The sequence below is a fragment of the Triticum aestivum genome, chromosome 7D (genome assembly GCF_018294505.1).
Source record: "Triticum aestivum cultivar Chinese Spring chromosome 7D, IWGSC CS RefSeq v2.1, whole genome shotgun sequence".
NCBI classification, from domain to species: Eukaryota; Viridiplantae; Streptophyta; class Magnoliopsida; order Poales; family Poaceae; genus Triticum; species Triticum aestivum.
Genome location: NC_057814.1, coordinates 436,176,169 through 436,200,068, shown reverse-complemented (window position 1 = coordinate 436,200,068; position 23,900 = coordinate 436,176,169). Strand labels below are relative to the sequence as shown.

Here is a 23,900-nt window from a genome sequence, read left to right as displayed (position 1 = left end):
TTGAAAGACATGGTTGCTTGTTGATATGCTTGAGTATTAAAATCTTCATGTCAAAAGTAGACTATTGCTTTGAACCATATAAAAGTCCAAATGTCCATGCTACAAAAGAAAAGAATATGTGATGAACATGTTAGGCAACAATTCATATAAAAAATTCTATTTTTATCATTTACGTACTCGAGGACGAGTAGGAATTAAGCTTGGGGATGCTGATACGTCTCCTACGTAGCTATAATTTTTGCTTGTTCCATGCTGTTATATTATCATTTTTGGATGTTTTACAATCATTTTATAGCAAATTTATATCATTTTTTGGGACTAACCTATTGACATAGTGCCCAGTGCTAGTTGCTATTTTTTGCTTGTTTTTTACTTCGCAGAAAATCAATACCAAACATAGTCCAAATGCAGCAAAACTTTTTGGAGAATTTTTCTGCACCAGAAGGAACAATTTGGGCCGAAAAAGTACCAGAGGGGTGTCGATGTAACTATTTTTGCAGTGTGTTTGTTGGGATCCGATGAACTTTGAGTTTATGACCAGATCTATTTTATCCATGAATGTTATTTGAGTTTTGATCTCCTATATGCATGATTGCTTATAGCCTCGTATTTCTTCTTCGAATCTTTGGTTTAGTTAGCCCAACTAGATCGATTTTTCTTGCCATAGGAAGAGGTGCTTTGTGATGGGTTCGATCTTACGGTGTTCAATCCCAGTGACAGAAGTGGACATGACACGTATGTGTCGTTGCTATTAAGGATAACAAGATGGGGTCTATTCCTACATGAATAGATCTTGTCTACATCATGTCATTGTTCTTATTGCATTACTCCGTTTTTTCATGAACTTAATACACTAGGCTCATGCTGGATAGCGGTCGGTGTGTGGAGTAATAGAAGTAGATGCAGACAGGAGTTGGTCGACTAATCTTGGACGTGTGCCTATATAATGATCATTGCCTGGATATCGTCATAATTATTTAAAGTTCTATCAATTGCCCAACAGTAAATTTTTTACCCGTCGTATGCTATTTTTCTCGAGAGAAGCCACTAGTGAAATCTACGGCCCCCGGGTCTCTTCTTTACCATATTTGCTTTCCGATCTATTATTTGCCACTTTTATTTTCAGGTCTATTATTCCAAAAGCCCAAAAATACCTTGCTGCAATTTTTTGTTATTTATTTTATTTCATGTTCCCGCGAGATCTATTTATTCAATCTACTACAAAACAAATCTATCTTTTACCCGGGAAGGATTGACAACCCCTCTTACTCGTCGAGTTGCAAGTATTTGTTCTTTGTGTGCAGGTACCATTTACATAGTGTTGTGTGGTTCTCCTACTGGTTCGGTAACCTTGGTCTCATCACTGAGGGAAATACCTACCATAGTTGTGCTGCATCATCCCTTCCTCTTCGGAGAAAATACTGATGTGGACACGAGCCATCAGAGAGCCCCCGACCCCCACCCTCGTGACCTCTCATAGGGCGCTGCCCCTCGAGGGTCCTAGATCTGGCCCTGACACCCGCCACAGGGCGACTTATGCCGCATAGCAGGGCCATCGATGCCTACCGCTGCACAACCATGCCACTGAGACGAGGGGCTGCCGCCCAGGAGCGGCTCGCACCCTGTGTTGGGTAACGTAGCAATAATTCAAAATTTTCCTACGTGTCACCAAAATCAATCTAGGAGATGCTAGCAATGAGAGAGAGAGAGAGAGTGCATCTTCATACCACAGGAGGAGTTGGAGGAGGAGAGGGCTGTGCCAAGGGAAGGGTGTGGCTGCCCTCCCACCCCCTCACTATATATAGGGGGAAGGGGAGAGGGGGCCGAACCCTCTAGATGGATCTAGAGGAGGAGGCGGCGGCCAGGGAAAACCCTAGATGGGTTTGGGCGCCCCACCCCCTAGGAAACTTGCCCCCCAAGCCGGGAGGGGCGGCTGCCCTAGGGGTGGCGCCCCCACCTCTCCTGGTTACGTGAGAGGGGTTGGGAGGGGCGCACAGCCCCTTAGTGGGCTGGTTTGCCCCTTCCCCTTGGCCCATAAGGCCCCCCAACGCTTGCCGGGGCCTCCGAAACCCCTTTCGGACATGCTGGCCATAGCCTGGTACCCCCGGAACAATTCCGGACTCCAATACCCTTCGTCCAATATACCGATCTTCACCTCCGGATCATTCCGGAGTTCCTCGTCATGTCCGGGATCTCAACTGGGACTCCGAACAACCTTCGGTAACCACATACTATTTCCCATAACAACTCTAGCGTCACCGAACCTTAAGTGTGTAGACGCTACGGGTTCGGGAACCATGCAGACATGAACGAGACACCTCTCCGGCCAATAACCAATAGCGTGATCTGGATACCCATATTGGCTCCCACATGTTCCACGATGATCTCATCGGATGAACCACGATGTCGGGGATTCAATCAATCCCGTATTCAATTCCCTTTGTCTATCGGTATGTTACTTGCTCGAGATTCGATCGTCGGTATCCCCATACCTCGTTCAATCTTGTTACCAGCAAGTCTCTTTGCTCGTTCCGTAACGCATGATCCTGTGGCTAACTCATTAGTCACATTGAGCTCATTATGATGATGCATTACCGAGTGGGCCCAGAGATACCTCTCCGTCATACGGAGTGACAAATCCCAGTCTCGATTTGTGCCAACCCAACAGACACTTTCGGAGATACCTGTAGTGCACCTTTATAGCCACCCTGTTACGTTGTGACGTTTGGTACACCCAAAGCATTCCTACCATATCCGGGAGTTGCACAATCTCATGGTCTAAGGAAATGATACTTGACATTAGAAAAGCTCTTAGCAAACGAACTACACGATCTTGTGCTATGCTTAGGATTGGGTCTTGTCCATCACATCATTCTCCTAATGATGTGATCCCGTTATCAATGACATCCAATGTCCATGGTCAGGAAACCATAACCATCTATTGATCAACGAGCTAGTCAACTAGAGGCTTACTAGGGACATGTTGTGGTCTATGTATTCACACATGTATTACGGTTTCCAGTTAATACAATTATAGCATGAACAATAAACAATTATCATGAACAAGGAAATACAATAATAACCATTTTATTATTGCCTCTAGGGCATATTTCAAACAGTCTCCCACTTGCACTAGAGTCAATAATCTAGTTCACATCACTATGTGATTGTAATGAATCCAACACCCATGGGGTTTGTTCATATCTCGCTTGTGAGAGAGGTTATTAGTCAACGGGTCTGAACCTTTCAGATCCGTGTGTGCTTTACAAATCTCTATGTCATCTTGTAGATGCAGCTACCACGCGCTACTTGGAGCTATTCCAAATAACTGCTCTACTATACGAATCCGGTTTACTACTCAGAGTCATCCGGATTAGTGTCAAAGTTTGCATCGACGTAACCCTTTACGACGAACTCTTTTACCACCTCCATAATCGAGAAAATTCCTTAGTCCACTAGTTACTAAGGATAAGTTCGACCGCTGTCATGTGATCCATTCCTAGATCACTATTGTACCCCTTGACTAACTCATGGCAAGGCACACTTCAGGTGCGGTACACAGCATAGCATACTGTAGAGCCTACGTCTAAAGCATAGGGGACGACCTTTGTCCTTTCTCTCTCTTCTGCTGTGGTCAGGTCTTGAGTCTTACTCAATACTCACACCTTGTAACACAGCCAAGAACTCCTTCTTTGCTGATCTATTTTGAACTCCTTCAAAATCTTGTCACGGTATGTATTCATTTGGAAGTACTATTAAGCGTTTTTGATCTATCCTTATAGATCTTGATGCTCAATGTTCAAGTAGCTTAATCCAGGTTTTCCATTGAAAAACACTTTTCAAATAACCCTGTATGCTTTCCAGAAATTCTACATCATTTGTGATCAACAATATGTTAACAACATATACACATCAAAAATTCTATAGTGCTCCCACTCACTTCTTTGGAAATACAAGTTTCTCATAAACTTTGTAAAAACCCAAAATCTTTGATCATCTCATCAAAGCGTACATTCCAACTCCGAGATGCTTACTCCAGTCCTTAGAAGGATTGTTGGAGCTTTGCATACTTGTTAGCATCTTTCAGGATTGACAAAACCTTCTGGTTGTATCACATACAACCTTTCCTCAAGAAAATCGTCGAGGAAACAATGTTTTTTTTACATCCTATTTGCAAGATTTCATAAATAATGCAGTAACTGCTAATATAATTCCAACAGACTCTTAGCATCGCTACGAGTGAGAAAATCTCATCGTAGTCAACTCCTTGAACATGTCGGAAAACATCTTAACGACAAGTCGTGCTTTCTTAATGGTGACACTTACCATCATTGTCTGTCTTCCTTTTAAAATCCATCTGCACCCAACAGCCTTACGACCATCAAGTAGTTCTTCGAAAGTCTATACTTTGTTTTTATACATGGATCCTCTCTCGGATTTTATGGCCTCGAGCCATTCGTCGGAATCTGGGCCCACCATCGCTTCTCCATAGCTCGTAGGTTCATTGTTGTCTAACAACATGACTTCCAAGACAGGATTACGTACCACTATGAAGTAGTACGCATCCTTGTCATCCTACGAGGTTTGGTAGTGACTTGATCTGAAGTTTCATGATCACTATCATAAGCTTCCACTTCAATTGGTGTAGGTGCCACAGGAACAACTTCTTGTGCCCTGCTACACACTAGTTGAAGTGACGGTTCAATAACCTCATCAAGTCTCCACCATCCTCCCACTCAATTCTTTCGAGAGAAACTTTTCCTCGAGAAAGGACCCGTTTCTAGAAACAATCACTTTTGCTTCTAGATCTGAAATAGGAGGTATACCCAACTGTTTTGCGTATTCTATGAAGATGCATTTATCCGCTTTGGGTTCGAGCTTATCAGCCTGAAACTTTTTCACATAAGCGTTGCAGCCCCAAACTTTTAATAAACGACAACTTAGGTTTCTCTAAACCATATTTCATACGGTGTCATCTCAACGGAATTACATGGTGCCCAATTAAAGTGAATGCGGTTGTCTCTAATGCCTAACCCATAAACGATAGTGGTAATGCGATAAGAGACATCATGGTATGCACCATATCCAATAGGGTGCATTTATGATGTTCGGACACACCATCACACTATGGTGTTCCAGGCGGTATTAGTTGTGAAACAATTTCCACAATGTCTTAATTGTGTACCAAACTCGTAACTCAGATATTCATCTCTATGATCATATCATAGACATCTTATCCTCTTGTCACGACGATCTTCTACTTCACTCTGAAATTACTTCAGACTTGTATTTCATCAAGTAAATATACTTAGAATCTAATCAAATCATCTGTGAAGTAAGAGCATAATGATATTCACTGCGTGCCTCAGCACTCATTGGATTGCACACGTCAAATGCATTACTTCCAACAAGTTGCTCTTTTGTTCCATCTCACTGAAAACGAGGCCTTTCAGTCATCTTGCCCATGTGGTATGATTTGCATGTCTCAAGTGATTTAAAATCAAGTGAGTCCAAACGATCCATCTGCATGGAGTTTCTTCATGCATATATACCAATAGACATGGTTCACATGTCTCAATCTTTTCAAAAAACGAGTGAGTCCAAAGATCCATCTACATGGAGCTTCTTCATGCGTTTTATACCAATATGACTCAAATGGCAGTGTCACAAGTATGTGGTATTATCATTACTATCTTATATCTTTTGGCATGATCATGTGTATCACTACGATCGAGATTCAATAAACCATTCATTTTAGGTGCAAGTCCATTGAAGGTATTATTCAAATAAACAAAGTAACCATTATTCTCCTTAAATGAATAACAATATTGCGATAAACATAATCCAATCATGTCTATGCTCAATGCAAACACCAAATAACAATTATTTAGGTTTAACACCAATCTCGATGGTAGAGGGAGCATGCGATGCTTGATCACATCAACCTTGGAAACACTTCCAACACATATCGTCATCTCACCTTTAGTTAGTCTCCATTTATTCCGTAGCTTTTTATTTCGAGTTACCAACACTTAGCAACCGAACCGGTATCTAATACCCTGATGCTACTAGGAGTACTAGTAAAGTACACATTAATATAATGTATATCCAATATACTTCTGTCGACCTTACCAGCCTTCTCATCTACCAAGTATCTAGGGTAGTTCTGCTTCAGTGACCGTTCCCCTCATTACAGAAGCACTTAGTCTCGGGTTTGGGTTCTACCTTGGGTTTCTTCACTAGAGCAGCAACTGATTTGCCGTTTCATGAAGTACCCCTTCTTGCCCTTGCCCTTCTTGAAACTAGTGGTTTTACTAACCATCAAGAATTGATGCTCCTACTTGATTTCTACTTTCGCGGTGTCAAACATCGCGAATAGCTCAAGGATCATCATATCTATCCCTGATATGTTATAGTTCATCACGAAGCTCTAGTAGCTTGGTGGCAGTGACTTTGGAGAACCATCACTATCTCATCTGGAAGACAACTCCCACTCGATTCAACCGATTGTAGTACTCAGACAATCCGAGCACATGCTCAACGATTGAGCTTTTCTCCCTTAGTTTGCAGGCTTAAGAAACTGTCGGAGGTCGAACACCTCTTGACGTGGGCACGAGCCTAAAATCCCAATTTCAGCTCTTGGAACATCTCATATGTTCCGCGACGTTTCAAAATGTCTTCGGTGCCTCAATTCTAAACCGTTTAACATTACACACTGAACTATCACGTAGTCATCAAAACGTGTATGTCAGATGTTCGCAACATCCACAAACGACGCTCGAGGTTCAGCACACCGAGCGGTGCATTAAGGACATAAGCCTTCTGTGCAACAATGAGGACAATCCTCAGTTTACGGACCCAGTCCGCATAATTGCTACTATCAACTTTCAACTAAATTTTCTCTAGGAACATATCTTAGTAGAACTAAAGCGTAAGCTACGACATAATTTGCAAAGACCTTTTGACTATGTCCATGATAATTAAGTTCATCTAATCAAATTATTTAATGAACTCCCACTCAGATAGACATCCCTCTAGTCATCTAAGTGATACATGATCCGAGTCAACTAGGCCGTGTCCGATCATCACGTGAGACGGACTAGTCATCATCGGTGAACATCTCCATGTTGATCGTATCTACTATACGACTCATGTTCGACCTTTCGGTCTCTTGTGTTCCGAGGCCATGTGTGTACATGCTAGGCTCGTCAAGTCAACCTAAGTGTTTCGCATGTGTAAATCTGGCTTACACCCATTGTATGCGAACGTTAGAATCTATCACACCCGATCATCACGTGGTGCTTCGAAACAACGAACCTTCGCAACGGTGCACAGTTAGGGGGAACACATCTCTTGAAATTTTAGTGAGGGATCATCTTATTTATGCTACCGTCGTTCTAAGAAAATAAGATGTAAACATGACAAACATCACATGCAAATCATAAAGTGACATGATATGGCCAATATCATCTTGCGTCTTTTGATCTCCATCTTCGAGGCGCGGCATGATCACCTTCGTCACCGGCATGACACCATGATCTCCATCATCATGATCTCCATCATCGTGTCTTCATGAAGTTGTCTCGCCAACTATTACTTCTACTACTATGGCTAACGGTTAGCAATAAAGTAAAGTAATTACATGGCGTTTTTCATTGACACGCAGGTCATACAATAAATTAAGACAACTCCTATGGCTCCTGCCGGTTGTCATACTCATCGACATGCAAGTCGTGATTCCTATTACAAGAACATGATCAATCTCATACATCACATATATATAATTCATCACATCCTTTTGGCCATATCACATCACATAGCATACCCTACAAAAAAAATGTTAGACGTCCTCTAATTGTTGTTGCATGTTTTACGTGGCTGCTATGGGTTTCTAGCAAGAACGTTTCTTACCTACGCAAAAGCCACAACGGTGATATGCCAATTGCTATTTACCCTTCATAAGGACCCTCTTCATCGAATCCGATCCTACTAAAGTGGGAGAGACAGACACCCGCTAGCCACCTTATGCATCAAGTGCATGTCAGTCGGTGGAACCTGTCTCACGTAAGAGTACGTGTAAGGTCGGTCCGGGCCGCTTCATCCCACAATGCCGCCGAATCAAGATAAGACTAGTAACGGTAAGCAAATTGAACAAATCATCGCCCACAACTACTTTGTGTTCTACTCGTGCATAGAATCTACGCATAGACCTCACTCATGATGCCACTGTTGGGTAACGTAACAATAATTCAAAATTTTCCTACGTGTCACCAAGATCAATCTAGGAGATGCTAGCAACGAGAGAGAGGGAGTGCATCTTCATACCCTTGAAGATCGCTAAGCCGAAGCATTACAAGAACACGGTTGATGGAGTCGTCCTCGCGGCGATTCAAATCGCGGAAGATCCGATCTAGCGCCGAACGGACGGCGCCTCCGCGTTCAACACACGTACAGCCCGGGGACGTCTCCTCCTTCTTGATCTAGCAAGGGGAGAGGAGAAGTTGAGGGAGAACTCCAGCAGCACGACGGCGTGGTGGCAATGGAGCTCGTGGTTCTCCGGCAAAGCTTCGCTAAGCACTACGAAGGAGGAGGAGGAGGAGTTGGAGGAGGAGAGGGCTGCGCCAGGGGAAGGGTGTGGCTGCCCTCCCACCCCCTCACTATATATAGGGGGAAGGGGAGAGGGGGCCGGCCCCTCTAGATGGATCTAGAGGAGGAGGCGGCGGCCAGGGGAAACCCTAGATGGGTTTGGGCACCCCACCCCCCTAGGAAACTTGCCCCCCAAGCCGGGAGGGGCGGCTGCCCTAGGGGTGGCGCCCCCACCTCTCCTGGTTACGTGAGAGGGGTTGGGAGGGGCGCACAACCCCTTAGTGGGCTGGTTTGCCCCTTCCCCTTGGCCCATAAGGCCCCCCAACGCTTGCCGGGGCCTCCGAAACCCCTTTCGGACATGCTGGCCATAGCCTGGTACCCCCGGAACAATTCCGGCCTCCAATACCCTTCGTCCAATATACCGATCTTCACCTCCGGACCATTCCGGAGCTCCTCGTCATGTCCGGGATCTCATCCGGGACTCCGAACAACCTTCGGTAACCACATACTATTTCCCATAACAACTCTAGCGTCAGCGAACCTTAAGTGTGTAGACCCTACGGGTGCGGGAACCATGCAGACATGACCGAGACACCTCTCCGGCCAATAACCAATAGCGGGATCTGGATACCCATATTGGCTCCCACATGTTCCACGATGATCTCATCGGATGAACCACGATGTCGGGGATTCAATCAACCCCGTATTCAATTCCCTTTGTCTATCGGTATGTTACTTGCCCGAGATTCGATCGTCGGTATCCCCATACCTCGTTCAATCTTGTTACCGGCAAGTCTCTTTACTCGTTCCGTAACGCATGATCCCGTGGCTAACTCATTAGTCACATTGAGCTCATTATGATGATGCATTACCGAGTGGGCCCAGAGATACCTCTCCGTCATACGGAGTGACAAATCCCAGTCTCGATTCGTGCCAACCCAACAGACACTTTCGGAGATACCTGTGGTGCACCTTTATAGCCACCCTGTTACGTTGTGACGTTAGGTACACCCAAAGCATTCCCACGGTATCCGGGAGTTGCACAATCTCATGGTCTAAGGAAACGATACTTGACATTAGTAAAGCTCTTAGCAAACGAACTACACGATCTTGTGCTATTCTTAGGATTGGGTCTTGTCCATCACATCATTCTCCTAATGATGTGATCCCGTTATCAATGACATCCAATGTCCATGGTCAGGAAACCATAACCATCTATTGATCAACGAGCTAGTCAACTAGAGGCTTACTAGGGACATGTTGTGGTCTATGTATTCACACATGTATTACGGTTTCCAGTTAATACAATTATAGCATGAACAATAGACAATTATCATGAACAAAGAAATACAATAATAACCATTTTATTATTGCCTCTAGGGCATATTTCCAACACCCTGCACACCGAGCGCTCGTGATACCTACATGGGAGTGCCAACCAACGAAGAGAGCGCCCCACCACCACCTTCCTGGGGCGCGCACGGCTTTGTCGGCGTCCCATCAAGCGGCAGCAAGGACGTGGGAGTGGGGAGGACGCTGGGGGTGGCGCGACTAGAGTTTTCTAGAGTCACGAGAGGAGGAAACTGAGGGAAGTTGTCATGTCCTAACAAAGTGGCAAGGGACATGGCGGTTGGTGGGCGATACCTCCTTGGCGGTTGGTAGGAAGTATGATGTGAAGGAGAGAGAGCGCCATTGTGAGGGTGAGGTAGGCGCCATACGTTTTTAAAGGAGAGGGCTTCAGGTAGAAATGTCCCGCTACAGCAGGAAACCGAGCGGGAAGGGGATGGTTTGACAGGAAAAGGGAAGGTTGCATCGTAGGGTGGGTTTTTTGTATGAGACCACGTGTTGGAGATAACATGGCCGATTGTCCGGACAAACACATCCCCTCCCCACCCCACATATGAACTGGATTTGTGGGAGTTCGGACTGTTCAGCTGGTTAAATTTTGAGGAGCCCGCTAGACACCTGTTTGATGTCCTAACAGTCCCGGATGTTCAGATATGCCCGTGCATTGTAACACAATATAAATATTCTAATATGTTAGCTTGTGATTATCTTCCCATATTAATATGATTGCGTAGATAGATGTTTATCAAATATTGGCCCTTTTTTACTTATATTTTGATGAAGTTTGATAAGTAAATCAAAATAGAATTGATTCAGAAGGTAAGTAAATTAAGATGATTGATTATCATGCACATAGAAGGTTGGAGGAAGGGGTGATCAGAAAAATGGTGAACATACAACCTTACATTCCTTTTTTTAGGGTTACATTCCTTTTAATTAGTGTTTATGTGTACTCTCAACCTTACATTCTTTTTACCCTTAAAAAAACCTTACATTCTTTTTAAGAATAATAAATAATTTACCTATATGATGAGAAAAAAAGTCGTGGCCCGGTCCCACGACTTCATCCGATCTCCTAATCTCGTCACCGTCCGATCAATCTAAAACCATCCAAACCGATCAACCATCGTCAAAACCCTAGCGCCGCCGCACTATATAAGCTCCTCCCGTCCAATCTATCCCCATTTCCCAGACCACCCAATCCCACACATCCCACTCGGCGGCGGCGGCGGCGGCGGAGCACGCGAAGATGGTGAAGTTCCTGAAGACCGGCAAGGCGGTGATCCTTCTCCAGGGCCGGTTCGCCGGCCGGAAGGCGGTCATTGTGCGCGTTTTCGAGGAGGGCACACGCGACCGCCCCTACGGCCACTGCCTCGTCGCCGGCCTAGCCAAGTACCCCAAGAAGGTGATCCGCAAGGACTCGGCCAAGAAGACGGCGAAGAAGTCGCGCGTGAAGTGCTTCCTGAAGCTGGTCAACTTCACCCACATCATGCCCACCCGCTACACCCTGGACGTCGACTTCAAGGACGTCGCCTCCGGCGGGCCCGACGCCCTCGCCACCCGCGACAAGAAGGTCGCCTCCTGCAAGGCCGCCAAGGCACGTCTCGAGGAGAGGTTCAAGACCGGCAAGAACAGGTGGTTCTTCACCAAGCTCCGCTTCTAGGAGCAGAGCGTCTTTACAATACTTATTAGTAGTTCCTTGTTCTTGCAATCAATAGCACACTGAGCTATCTCTATCACTGTTTTTGTATTGTCCATGAGGATTTTGTGGTTAGTATGGATCTCGGAGAGAGTTTAATTAAGGCATGATGATGATGATGTTCCATGTGTTAAATCATGCTAAATGATGCACATGGTTGCAATTTTGTTAGAGCTTACTCCCTGAGCTGTTTATTTCCCCAATTCTTATAACTGGTATATTGTTTAGTCTTGTTTGTGAGTAATATCTGACGCAACCTTTCTCTTAAATAGTGCGTTGTTTAGGACTAACATGGATTCTGTTCTTTCGGTGTCTATTAGCTATCCAGTATATTCTGTTAGCCCTTTTAACTGTGTAATAATTACTGCACTGCTTGATATGCTTGTAACTTCCACATATTGACCATCTCACTGCCTTGCATGCTCCACCGATCCACCCTCAACATGTTGTGTTGGGTTTAATACTGTTTTGGTATGCTTGTAGCTTCTTCATATTGACCCTTTTCACTGTCCTGCATAGCTTCTTCATACAGTTATATGCAGTGCTGAGACAGTAAATAGTCTCATATTGTCATTTTGATTATATACCCTTTTTGGCTTGCAATTAAAATGCATTACTTGTTTTTCTCAATTGAACATAGTATCAGAGCCTTATAAAGTTATCATCCGGATACCATGTTCACCCTTGGAAGAAACTATGATATATCTTAATGAAAATGGGAATATGAGACAATGATACAACGTTCACAGTGCAACATGATCTCAAAGATTGAGTTCCATATGTAGTGCTCATACTAGATCAGCCTTGTCTTGCCTTTGATTTGGTGTTCCATATTTGTGTGCTGCCTATATGGACCAAAAATGATAATCTATATATTGCTTCTCTCAGATACATGGTGAAAATTAATGGAACAGCCCTGCCATGTTACTATCATGTGGTGAAAACATTTGCCTTAGTGTATTCTGAACCAGAATTGCATTATTTCAAGTACTCTCTCTGATCCATATTACTTTGTCCGCCCAAAGGGATGTCTAGGTCTGTATTGGCTATATTTTTATTTGATCCCTTTGAGTGTTTTGCGATGACAAATGCTGTATTTATATCTCTGTTGCGGATATTCATTTCTGAGCTCGGGCTCAGATGAACCCTAAATCAGCATCGTCCAGCAGCATGGGGATTTTGATTTGTGCCGCCAGTGGTATTCTATCTCTGTATTTCTCAGGTATAGTACTAAATAAAAGCCATGTCGCAGGCGCATTAAATTTGACGGCAGCGCGCCCTGTAGACGTGGAACAGGTAACCCGACCACGGCTCATCCAATTTTCCGAGCCAGTCTGAGCCGCGTCATCCCACGGACTCAATAACGGCCACCATGACCAGCGCCTCATAAATATATCAAACCATGGGACGCAATACTAGCAGGTTTGCAAAACTGAGATTCAGGTATACCAACACCCTCACCCTCGGCCACACTAAAGCCAGTAGAACAAACATTTTAACAACCAGTGAATCAGAAACAGTTCTGACAAACAAGATCATCGTTTTATTATCTGATTCAGGCTTTTTGCCACCTCGAAAATGGAGGAACAAGCATGGAGCACTGCTCACTAGAACACACTAGAAAATCTTCAGCAACTAAGAACAGAGTATAAACTTAAATATCACATCCCATTTTTTCAGCAATTCCCAGTGGCCTGGTACATATGTTCTAGTGATGGCCTACCATACTATAGTTCTTGCATTTTCCAGGGTTTGCACGGCTTCTTCGGTGCATCCCAGGACAGGTTGTTCCCTTGTGTCCCTCGGCAGAAGCTGCAGAAATTTATCCATTTGCTCAGACCCTCGTAAGGTGCCTTCTCCAGTATCTGTCGGCCTTCCAACCCCTCTGCTTATCCGGGACTGCAAGACCTTTGCTAATTGGTCCTCAAAAGCCAAACAATCTCTACGGTGCACTAGTAACCAACAATCATTCAGACTAGCTAACATGTGCTCGAATGACTCTGCACTCGCATCCCCATCATCATGACATCCATAGCTTTCATATATAGCGTCGAATGTCTGCACGTGAAAGACAAGTTAACTGAATGTTCTTCACGTCCTTGGTCCACCGCTTGACAATATGCTTAACAGGAATCTCCTCTAAGTGAAGTACATCCATGAACTGTGACAGCAAACACGGTTTTCAGAAATGTACATCCTCAAAGCAGGTCACTCGCATCTACACAACCTGCTATTCTCAGCCTCTGGCTTCCCTGTTTTCCAAAAAAAGTAGAAACGCTTTGTTAGTGACACATTCAACTATTCTTTTTGAGTTCATATACTTGAACAAGCGGCTTTAAGAATTTACCGAGCAGATGCAGACAATCTCCTGCATTGATTTGGTCCTCTCTGCGTTCAATCTGCTTTTTCCATATCTTATCCCAAAGCCAATCTGCCACGAATACAAATTGTATAAATTGTACGCCTTAAATTGAATTGAAACTTAGTCCTAGTTCAGGACAAACCACACATTTTTGTCGGTTTCTCCGCATACTTGTGAATTGACTACTCAAGGGCACTCATTCTTGAAGGAAATGGGTTCTGTCTGGCAGCACGCTCCCTAGTCGCAACCTGTATTTCCATAGAAAGATAACATTGGTCAGTTTCAACACGAGGGAACAGGGGAGGAGGCGCAGAAGGCATACTTCGCATAATTATTAAGCTAAGCAGACGGAATGAGGGTCGGATATCAGATGCAAAATACATTTGGCATGGTGGGATGCTTGCATTATTGGAAGAAAGATATTTTCAACACATTCAAAAGTTGACATGTAGCCAAAGCAAACGTGGGGTAAATACGGAAGACAATTTTATGTATGGATGGTTTGCCATGGAATACAAAATCATGCCTCATACTCTTTTTTCTCAACCACAACTTGACTTCTCAGGGTTCTACATTTTGCGTTCCCAGTTCTGATTTCGTTAGGATTACTGAATCATGCATGTACCTATTTGACACGCGCAACTTCAGTAACTACTCTTCTGTCAGCTTCTAAAATTCAGCATAACTGTGATTTTTGTTTGTTCTCAAACAAAAACTAGTGTTCTTTTCCATCACAGAGATCATGGCGGCCAATTAAAGTACGTAGTTCGACAAACGGACTAGCAATCAACAAAAAAAACATATTAGATGCATGGCAATGGTTTCAGACCGCAACTTATTGTTCATCCTGGCGCCTCCGGATTCACCCTCTGTCAACTGTTCGGACCTTGTCGGAGACGCCTCGCGGCGTCGCCGCCCGCTGCCCTCTTCCCACACCTGGCTAACGCCGCCAACTCGCTGCCCGCATCCGGACCCAACGTTTGAGTCAGCCGACTCAACGCTTGTCGCACAATTCCACGAGAGAACCGCCAGAGGAACCGGATCTCCGTGGTCTAGGATGTTCGCGAATTCTTCACAGAGGGGAAATCTGCAAAGGCATGGCCATGTCGAGGCGCACAATTTGTCAGCCGTTGACTCATGTCCAGTGCAACTGGAAAAATACATAGATCTCCAATTTGGGAAGGGTTCCCTTACCTGTCGACCGCGTCGAGAAGGAACTCAAGGCCATTATCTTCCATTGTTGGTTAGCTTCAGCCGCCGTAGACTTGAACGGTAGTGGGGATGGAGTATAGCTGCTCGCGGCGGCGGCGGCTTTGTTTCGAGGACCACCGAGGGCAAGGGTTTGTGGGTTCAGCGCGGTCCCACCCAGGGGACAACCTCTGCTTATCCATCGAAGCGGCACCACGAACAGTCGGTCGCCGTCTAGCTATTGATCGAAGACGGCTCTGTACCTAACATCTGTTCCACGGCTCGGCCTAAAAGTAAACGATCTGGTACACGGACCAGCCAGACTCGCGCTCGGGGCGGACGTCCACGCATACGATTCTGGCCCACGTACGCCCACTGTTAGCTACCCTGCTGCGCTGTATAACGATTTACAAACGTACCACCGCAGACTTGTCAGGCCACATTATGCGAATCCCCATACGAGAACCAACGAGAGAGATTTAGGGAGCGGGTGAGCCCGAGCACCAAAACTCCGCGTCCTCTCTGTTGCAAGTATTCTTTTTTTCTAGTGTTGCAAGTATTCTGGTGAAAAGCTAACTAGCAACAATACTTAGAAAACAAAGTACTGAATACTAGTTTTTATTAGCTTGTGTACCTCTGCTCTTCCTGGAGCTAGGTTGGTTCAGTCGTAGTTTTGTGTTATTCCCTTAGTTTGTGTTATTCCATTGATGTAAGTTCAGTAGATACTGTATGATATTGTAGTTATTGTAACGATTGCAAAATAGTTCTGTTACTATATATGTATGTTAATATTATATTGTAGTAATTTGTTACAGTTCAGTTCAGTGATTTTGGTAAGTATATTTATATGGTTTAGTTTTGTACTATATGTTGTGTTAGTGACGTTTTATTGTTGATGTTGGCTGTAAATTGCTGAGTTATGTTACTCACGCCCCTCTTGTCGGTTTCGCCCTATTCTACTCCACGCCCTCTAATTCTTCAATGGGGTTTGAAATTGGCACTTAATCTGATGGACACCGCCATTTTGCAACATGTCTGGGTGGCCCACATGTCAGTGATCCAACTGCACACTGAAGTACATCAGGGGAGTTGAGTCCTTTGCTGGTTCAGCAATTCAACTCTTGACTCATTCTTTCCCTGCGTAGTTCTGTTTTTAAATCCTCACGTATCACAGCTGTGTTTGCTGCAAACCAAGAGTTGCTCCCAAGAGCTGCTGTCCGTTTGGGTAGAGCAATGGGGTCGTGTCCTGGGATATGGTGGCCGTACGCCCAACGCGCGGACGCATCCCGGCCGCATCCTGTTCGCGTATTTTTCTTCTTCTTTGCAAGCCTTTAAACTTTTTTTCATCATTAATTCTTTGTACATGGGAATACATCACCAAATTTTGACTAGAAAAGCAAGACCAAAGAAAGCAAGAACCACAAGAATACATTTTAGAAGATATCCAATTTCCATAACTGCTCCTGTAAGTTGGATTAGTGTCTCTTCGATGCATTCATTGTTGATTTGCGAAAGAGCCGCCTCCATCTTGCGTGTTTCTTTCTTCTTCGAGTCTAAAGAAGTAGAGGTTGCTTCCTCGTATCTAGTCTAGTGTCTAGCCTCTAATCTAGCAACAAATGCACTTGTCTCATCTACAACCTCTATGCTAGCTAAAAGTGCACGAACATCTACTAAATTGCACTCTATCAATATATCGATGTACTCTTCTTCCCAATACCAAAACTTGCATCCATTCTACACAACAAAATTTGAAGTTAGCACAACTAGTCAAATCTAAAGCATAAACCGAAGCTAAAAAGAGCACATACCCCATCGTTTAAGCACTTGATGAACACCCATCCGGAATGTTCCGGCGTTGTAGACACACGGCGAACGACCTTCTTTGGGCAGTGGTCGCACTTAACGAGCGGCAACGGTGCGCCGACGAGCTTTTGGGCTAGCACCGAGCCCGACCGACCGCCATTCGTGTATCTGCTGGCGGACCACCGACGGTATAGATCTGAGCGGCTAGAGGAGGCGAAATCACTAATTAAGGAGTATTCGTTGCAAAGAACACTCCATCTTACCAGGTCACGGCAAGTGGCGCACATGCAGCGCGCCACTTGTCGCAACTGGGACTTTTCCCTTTTTCCATAGATTCGTTTATTCAAAACGTTTTATCTCTTAAACTGTGCGTCCAAATCTCAAACCGTTTTCACCATTGGATTCCTCGCGTCGAGATCTTCAAAACTAGATCCCATGTTGATAGGTTTTGACGAACTTTTTTTTCACGAAAAAAACCGGACGAAAAAACCAAACCGGGAGTACGGTTTGTTCCCTTTCCGAAAGAGGCACGCCCGTGCCTCTCGCGAAATCACAACCATGCCTCTCGTGGAAGCAAAACCGTGACTCTCGTGGAAAGAAAAAAAAACAGAAAACGCGTTTTTTTCCTTTCCGAAAGAGGCACGCCCGTGACTCTCGCGAAAGCACAACCGTGCCTCTGGCAAAAGCAAAACCGTGACTCTCGCGAAAGAAAAAAAACAGAAAACGCGTATTTTTTCCCTTTCCGAGAGGCACGGTCATGACTCTCGCAAAAGCACAACCGTGCCTCTCGCGGAAGCAAAACCGTGACTCTCGCGAAAGAAAAAAGCAACAGAAAACGCGTTTTGTTTTTCCCTTTCCGAGAGGCACGGCCGTGACTCTCACGAAAGCACAACCGTGCCTCTTGCGGAAGTAAAACCGTGATTCTCGCGAAAGAAAAAAACAGCAAACGCGTTTTTTTTCGTTTCCGAAAGGCACGGCCGTGACTCTCGCTAAAGCACAATCGTGCCTCTCGCGAAAAAAAACGTGACTTTTCACGAAAAAGAAAAAAGTAAACGCGTTTTTTCGCGCAAAAATTTTTTTTCAAATTTTTTTTTGGTCGAAACGCTAAGGAAGACCGGGGAAAAACCAAAACGTCAGAAAAAACCGGGAAAAAACCGTTTAAAAAGCCGAAAACGCGTGCGAAAAAATAAAAAAACAAAATCTGAAGGGAGCGTCCAGAGCGCGACACGTGGCGAATGGCTGAGAGCGCGCCAAGTGGCGCTGATCGTTGCGAGGTTCCCGAAGGAGCGCTCGTTAACTAGTTGCTCCCGAGAGGAGGAGCCACTGCCTGCATGTGGCCTTGCGGCCCTGCCAGGGCCTTCCGGCCCGGTGCCCGGCCAGTCCATGGCGCGGCGCGGCCTCCTATAGCCGGGCGAGCTCAAGACCGACCGGATCCGCCCCAAATCCGGCCGGCGGGTGTGCAAATCAGGTGGCCGTGGTTGGGTAGCTCGGGGGCGCCGAGGGGAAGGGGCTGGGCGAGCGCGCGTCCGAGTTGCGCAGCTACAATGGCAGCGGCGGCGAGGGAAGAATGAGGGAAGAGTGGAGAAGAATGGAGGGCGTGCGGCCGGAGGGAGGGAGGGGGCGGATAGAAAAAGGCGCCCCTGTGCCACCGACGGGTGGGCCAGGGGAGGACACGCGCAGACGGCCCGCGCGTCCGTGTGCTGTCCGTTTCATCCCAAAAGCGGCGGAAACTTGGGCCGAGGATGGGTCGAAAGCGGACAGAAAACGACAAAAATCCGTTTGCGCCAGCACGCTTGGCCGTCTGGTTCGTCCATTTTATCCCAAACAAACGCACGCGTACAGGATGGGGTCACACGGTAGAGTTGGCCTTATCGCCCTAGACAGATCAACGTCCAGTTTTTTCTAAAATAAACATACGTTTTTTATCAATTGTCTAAAACTTGTTATTACCTGATGATTCTCTAATGGTCCTTGGTAAACGTCCCTTTGGGATTAACTTCAGGCGCTTCAAGCAGATACCACCAATGACATCGATGAGATATGGTCTGACAAGTGTGCTTCAGGTGATTATCCCAATTCCTTGGAGCTCGGGAAACAACCGTAATGTCAATCATCTACAAGATGTGTTTGATACGCTGCATATAGGCTAATCAAACCCGCGTGGCACGAAAAATGTCCTGTTTGTTTGCCTAGATTGCCTCAAAATGTTGGCCCGCGCACACCTTAACGCACTTTTAGGCCTGGCTTAGGAGGAACGGCTGAATTGGCCATTTGTTCACAGCCAGGGCCGAGCGATGCAACTCAAGGCACGTGGTAGGCGGGGGCAAGGCTCGAGACGTGGCATTGTTTCCCGAAGCGCCGGCATAATTACCCTCACCACTCTCTCCCCACTCTCACACCGATGACGATAAGTAGCGGAGCGAAGAATTGTAAGGCGAGCACTGATGTCGATCACCGGCTTCACCACCTCACTGGCAGGTGTTCGACAATGGCGGTAAGCCTTTTGTCCTTTCTTTTGATTTTTTCATTCGATTCGATTCGTGAGTTAGGGATTGGATTGAACGTGGGGTTTGAAAAGGGATTAAGCACTACATGTGGATTTAGGCGGTACAAATGAATTTTAGGGTTCATCGAGGATTGAATACAAGGGAGCTAGGGTTGGGGGATGGGGGTAAATCGAGCGTACATACACCAATACATACTAGCCGCAGCGACCCTGGGGTCGCTTGGAGCAGTGGGGACCCTTAGCCTTGTCGTCGTCCACCTCCAGCTCGACCGCATCATCCATCATCTCCTAATCATCGGCGTGGTCGAGAACGATTAGCATTGTACGGTTGCCTAGCCGGCGCCCTGATCACCAGCTCCACCACTTCGTGCTCGTGCTTCGGCGCCACCTGACGGTCGCTTGGGCATGAGGAGGCCCGACAAGCCTGTCCTTGGTCCATCTGGCTCTTTGACCAGGATCGTCGGACTCGGCCTGATCCATTTCCCAACGCAGTATGTCCACTAGCATAGTGCCATTGACTGGGTTAGGTATTATCGTCTTCAACTCCCCCTTCATCGGCTTCAACACCACATCGTCTGCCTTTTTATGCATGTCCTCAATGCTGGTGAACTGAGAGCTCACCTCCATGGTCTTGGCGAACTTGGTGCGGTCACCGAGCGAGTAGCTAAGGAAGAAAGACCTATGTCCAATGTCGTTGGGGAAGGGGTTGGGGATTGTTGGGGAACGTAGCAGAAATTCAAAATTTTCTACGCATCACCAAGATCAATCTATGGAGTAATCTAGCAACGAGGGGAAGGGGAGTGCATCTACATACCATTGTAGATCGCAATGCGGAAGCGTTGCAAGAACGCGGATGAGGGAGTCGTACTCGTAGCGATTCAGATCGCGGTTGATTCCAATCTGAGCACCGAAGAACGGTGCCTCCGCGTTCAACACACGTGCAGCCCGGTGACGTCTCCCATGCCTTGATCCAGCAAGGAGAGAGGGAGAGGTTGGGGAAGACTCCATCCAGTAGTAGCACGACGGCGTGGTGGTGATGGAGGAGTGTGGCAATCCCGCAGGGCTTCGCCAAGCACCGCGGGAGAGGAGGAGGAGGGAGAGGGGTAGGGCTGTGCCAAAAGAGAGACGTTCTCATGTCTTGGGCAGCCCCAAACCTCAACTATATATAGGGGGGGGGGCTGCGCCCCCTCTAGGATTTCCACCCCAAGGGCTGGCGGCCAGCCCTAGATCCCATCTAGGGGGGCGGCCAAGGGGAGGAGAGGGGGGGGGGCGCCACTAGGGTGGGCCTTAAGGCCCATCTGGACCTAGGGTTTGCCCCCTCCCACTCTCCCATGCGCCTTGGGCCTTGGTGGGGGGCGCACCAGCCCACCTAGGGCTGGTCCCCTCCCACACTTGGCCCATGCAGCCTCCTGGGGCTGGTGGCCCCACTTGGTGGACCCCCGGGACCCTCCCGGTGGTCCCGGTACATTACCGATATCACCCGAAACTTTTCCGGTGACCAAAACAAGACTTCCCATATATAAATCTTTACCTCCGGACCATTCCGGAACTCCTCGTGACATCCGGGATCTCATCCGGGACTCCGAACAACATTCGGTAACCACGTATATCTTTTCCCTATAACCCTAGCGTCATTGAACCTTAAGTGTGTAGACCCTACGGGTTCGGGAACCATGCAGACATGACCGAGACGTTGTCCGGTCAATAACCAACAGCGGGATCTAGATACCCATGTTGGCTCCCACATGTTCCACGATGATCTCATCGGATGAACCACGATGTCGGGGATTCAATCAATCCCGTATTCAATTCCCTTTGTCTATCGATATGTTACTTGCCCGAGATTCGATCGTCGGTATCCCTATACCTTGTTCAATCTCGTTACCGGCAAGTCTCTTTACTCGTTCCGTAACTCACATCATCCCGTGATCAACTCCTTGGTCACATTGTGCACATTATGATGATGTCCTACCGAGTGGGCCCAGAGATACCTCTCCGTTTACACGGAGTGACAAATCCCAGTCTCGATTTGTGCCAACCCAACAGACACTTTCGGAGATACCTGTAGTGCACCTTTATAGCCACCCAGTTACGTTGTGACGTTTGGTACACCCAAAGCATTCATACGGTATCCGGGAGTTGCACAATCTCATGGTCTAAGGAACTGATACTTGACATTAGAAAAGCTCTGAGCAAACGAACTACACGATCTTGTGCTAGGCTTAGGATTGGGTCTCGTCCATCACATCATTCTCCTAATGATGTGATCCCGTTATCAACGACATCCAATGTCCATGGTCAGGAAACCGTAACCATCTTTTGATCAACGAGCTAGTCAACTAGAGGCTTACTAGGGACATGGTGTTGTCTATGTATCCACACATGTATCTGAGTTTCCTATCAATACAATTATAGCATGGATAATAAACGATTATCGTGAACAAGGAAATATAATAATAACCAATTTATTATTGCCTCTAGGGCGTATTTCCAACAGTCTCCCACTTGCACTAGAGTCAATAATCTAGTCCACATCACCATGTGATTAACATTCATAGGTCACATCACCATGTGACCAACATCCAAAGAGTTTACTAGAGTCAACAATCCAGTTCACATCTCTATGTGATTAACACTCAATGAGTTCTGGTTTGATCATGTTATGCTTGTGAGAGAGGTTATTTAGTCAACGGGTCTGAACCTTTCAGATCCGTGTGTGCTTTACGAATATCTATGTCATCTTGTGGATTCTACCACGCGCTACTTGGAGCCATTTCAAGTATCTGCTCTACTATACGAATCCGGTTTACTACTGAGAGTCATCCGGATTAGTGTCAAAGTTCGCATCGACATAACTCTTTACGACGAACTCCTTTTCACCTCCATAATCGAGAAAATTCCTTAGTCCACTAGATACTAAGGATAAGTTCGACCGCTGTCATGTGATCCATTCCCGGATCACTATTGTACCCCTTGACCAACTCATGGCAAGGCACACTTCATGTGCGGTACACAGCATAGCATACTATAGAGCCTACGTCTAAAGCATAGGGGACGACCTTCGTCCTTTCTCTCTCTTCTGCTGTGGTCAGGTCTTGAGTCTTACTCAATACTCACACCTTGTAACACAGCCAAGAACTCCTTCTTTGCTGATCTATTTTGAACTCTTTCAAAATCATGTCAAGATGTGCGTTCTTTGAAAGTATCATCGGGCGTCTTGATCTATCTCTATGGATCTTGATGCCCAATATGTAAGCAGCTTTATCCAGGTCATCCTTTGAAAAACTCCTTTCAAACAACCCTTTATGCTTTTCAGAAATTCTACATCATTTCGGATCAACAATATGTCATTCACATATACTTATCAGAAATGTTGTAGCGCTCCCACTCACTTTATTGGAAAAACAAGTTTCTAACAAACTTTGTATAAACCCAAAAACTTTGATCACTCCATCAAAGCGTATATTCTGACTCCGAGATGCTTGCTCTAGTCCATGGAAGGATCGCTGGAGCTAGCATATCTTTTAGCATTCTTAGGATCGACAAAACCTTTTTGATTGTATCACATACAACCTTTCCTTACGAAAACTGGTAAGGAAACTTGTTTTTGACATCCATCTGCCAGATTTCATAAATGCAGCTAATGCTAACATGATTCCGACGGACTTAAGCATCGCTACGGATGAGAAAATCTCATCGTAGTCAACTCCTTGCACTTGTGAAAATACTCTTTGCCACAAGTCGAGCTTCATAGACGGTAACATTACCGTCCACGTCCGTCTTCTTCTTAAAGATCCATTTATCTCAATGGCTTGCCGATCATCGGGCAAGTTCACCAAAGTCCATGCTTTGTTCTGATACATGGATTCTATCTCGAATTTCATGGCCTCGAGCCATTCGTCGGAATCCGGGCCCACCGTCACTTCTCCATAGCTCGTAGGTTCATTGTTGTCTAGCAACATGACTTCCAAGACAGGATCACGTACCACTCCTAAGTAGTACGCATCCTCGTCGTCCTACGAGGTTTGGTAGTGACTTGATCTGAAGTTTCATGATCACTATCATAAGCTTCCACTTCAGTTGGTGTAGGTGCCACAGGAACAACTTCCTGTGCCTTGCTACACACTAGTTGAAGTTATGGTTCAATAACCTCATCAAGTCTCCACCATCCTCCCACTCAATTCTTTCGAGAGAAACTTTTCCTCGAGAAAGGACCCGTTTCTAGAAGCAAATATTTTTGCTTCCAGATCTGAAATAGGAGGTATACCCAACTATTTTGGGTATTCTTATGAAGATGCATTTATCCGCTTTGGGTTCGAGCTTATCAGCCTGAAACTTTTTCACATAAGCGTCGCAGCCCCAAACTTTTAAGAAACGACAACTTAGGTTTCTCTAAACGGTGTCGTCTC

The 23,900-nt window shown here is 45.9% G+C and overlaps 2 protein-coding genes across 7 annotated transcripts; one reads left to right on the top strand and one right to left on the bottom strand.

Moving 5' to 3' along the window:
* Window positions 1–11,106: 11,106 nt before the first annotated feature.
* LOC123165978 (60S ribosomal protein L27-3) lies at window positions 11,107–11,803 on the top strand. Its single transcript, XM_044583739.1, has one exon. It carries the CDS (start codon window positions 11,183–11,185, stop codon window positions 11,594–11,596), a length of 414 nt encoding a protein of 137 aa, XP_044439674.1. The 5' UTR covers window positions 11,107–11,182; the 3' UTR covers window positions 11,597–11,803.
* A 1,349-nt stretch (window positions 11,804–13,152) lies between these two features.
* On the bottom strand, window positions 13,153–15,427 carry LOC123165979 (uncharacterized). Of its 6 annotated transcripts, none has more exons than XR_006483296.1 (5): window positions 15,189–15,427; window positions 14,824–15,081; window positions 14,137–14,242; window positions 13,980–14,063; window positions 13,153–13,884 (listed from the first exon to the last, which is right to left on the bottom strand). XR_006483296.1 is itself a non-coding variant. In XM_044583740.1 (3 exons), exons 1-3 carry the CDS (start codon window positions 15,230–15,232, stop codon window positions 14,191–14,193), a joined length of 348 nt encoding a protein of 115 aa, XP_044439675.1. In that variant the 5' UTR covers window positions 15,233–15,427; the 3' UTR covers window positions 14,070–14,190. The 6 variants fall into 6 exon arrangements, 1 of the variants encoding a protein (XP_044439675.1); XR_006483295.1 differs by having other exon boundaries at window positions 14,142–14,242; XR_006483294.1 differs by having other exon boundaries at window positions 14,166–14,242.
* Between the last annotated feature and the right edge of the window lie 8,473 nt (window positions 15,428–23,900).

Coding starts and splice junctions, on each gene's coding strand:
- LOC123165978 (XM_044583739.1), top strand. CDS start 11,183: ATGGTGAAGTTCCTGAAGACCGGCAAGGCGGTGATCCTTCTCCAGGGC.
- LOC123165979 (XM_044583740.1), bottom strand. CDS start 15,232: ATGGAAGATAATGGCCTTGAGTTCCTTCTCGACGCGGTCGACAG. Junction 15,082..15,188: donor CTTCTCGACGCGGTCGACAG/GTAAGGGAACCC, acceptor ATGCCTTTGCAG/ATTTCCCCTCTGTGAAGAAT. Junction 14,243..14,829: donor GGCGCCAGGATGAACAATAA/GTTGCGGTCTGA, acceptor ATGGAAATACAG/GTTGCGACTAGGGAGCGTGC.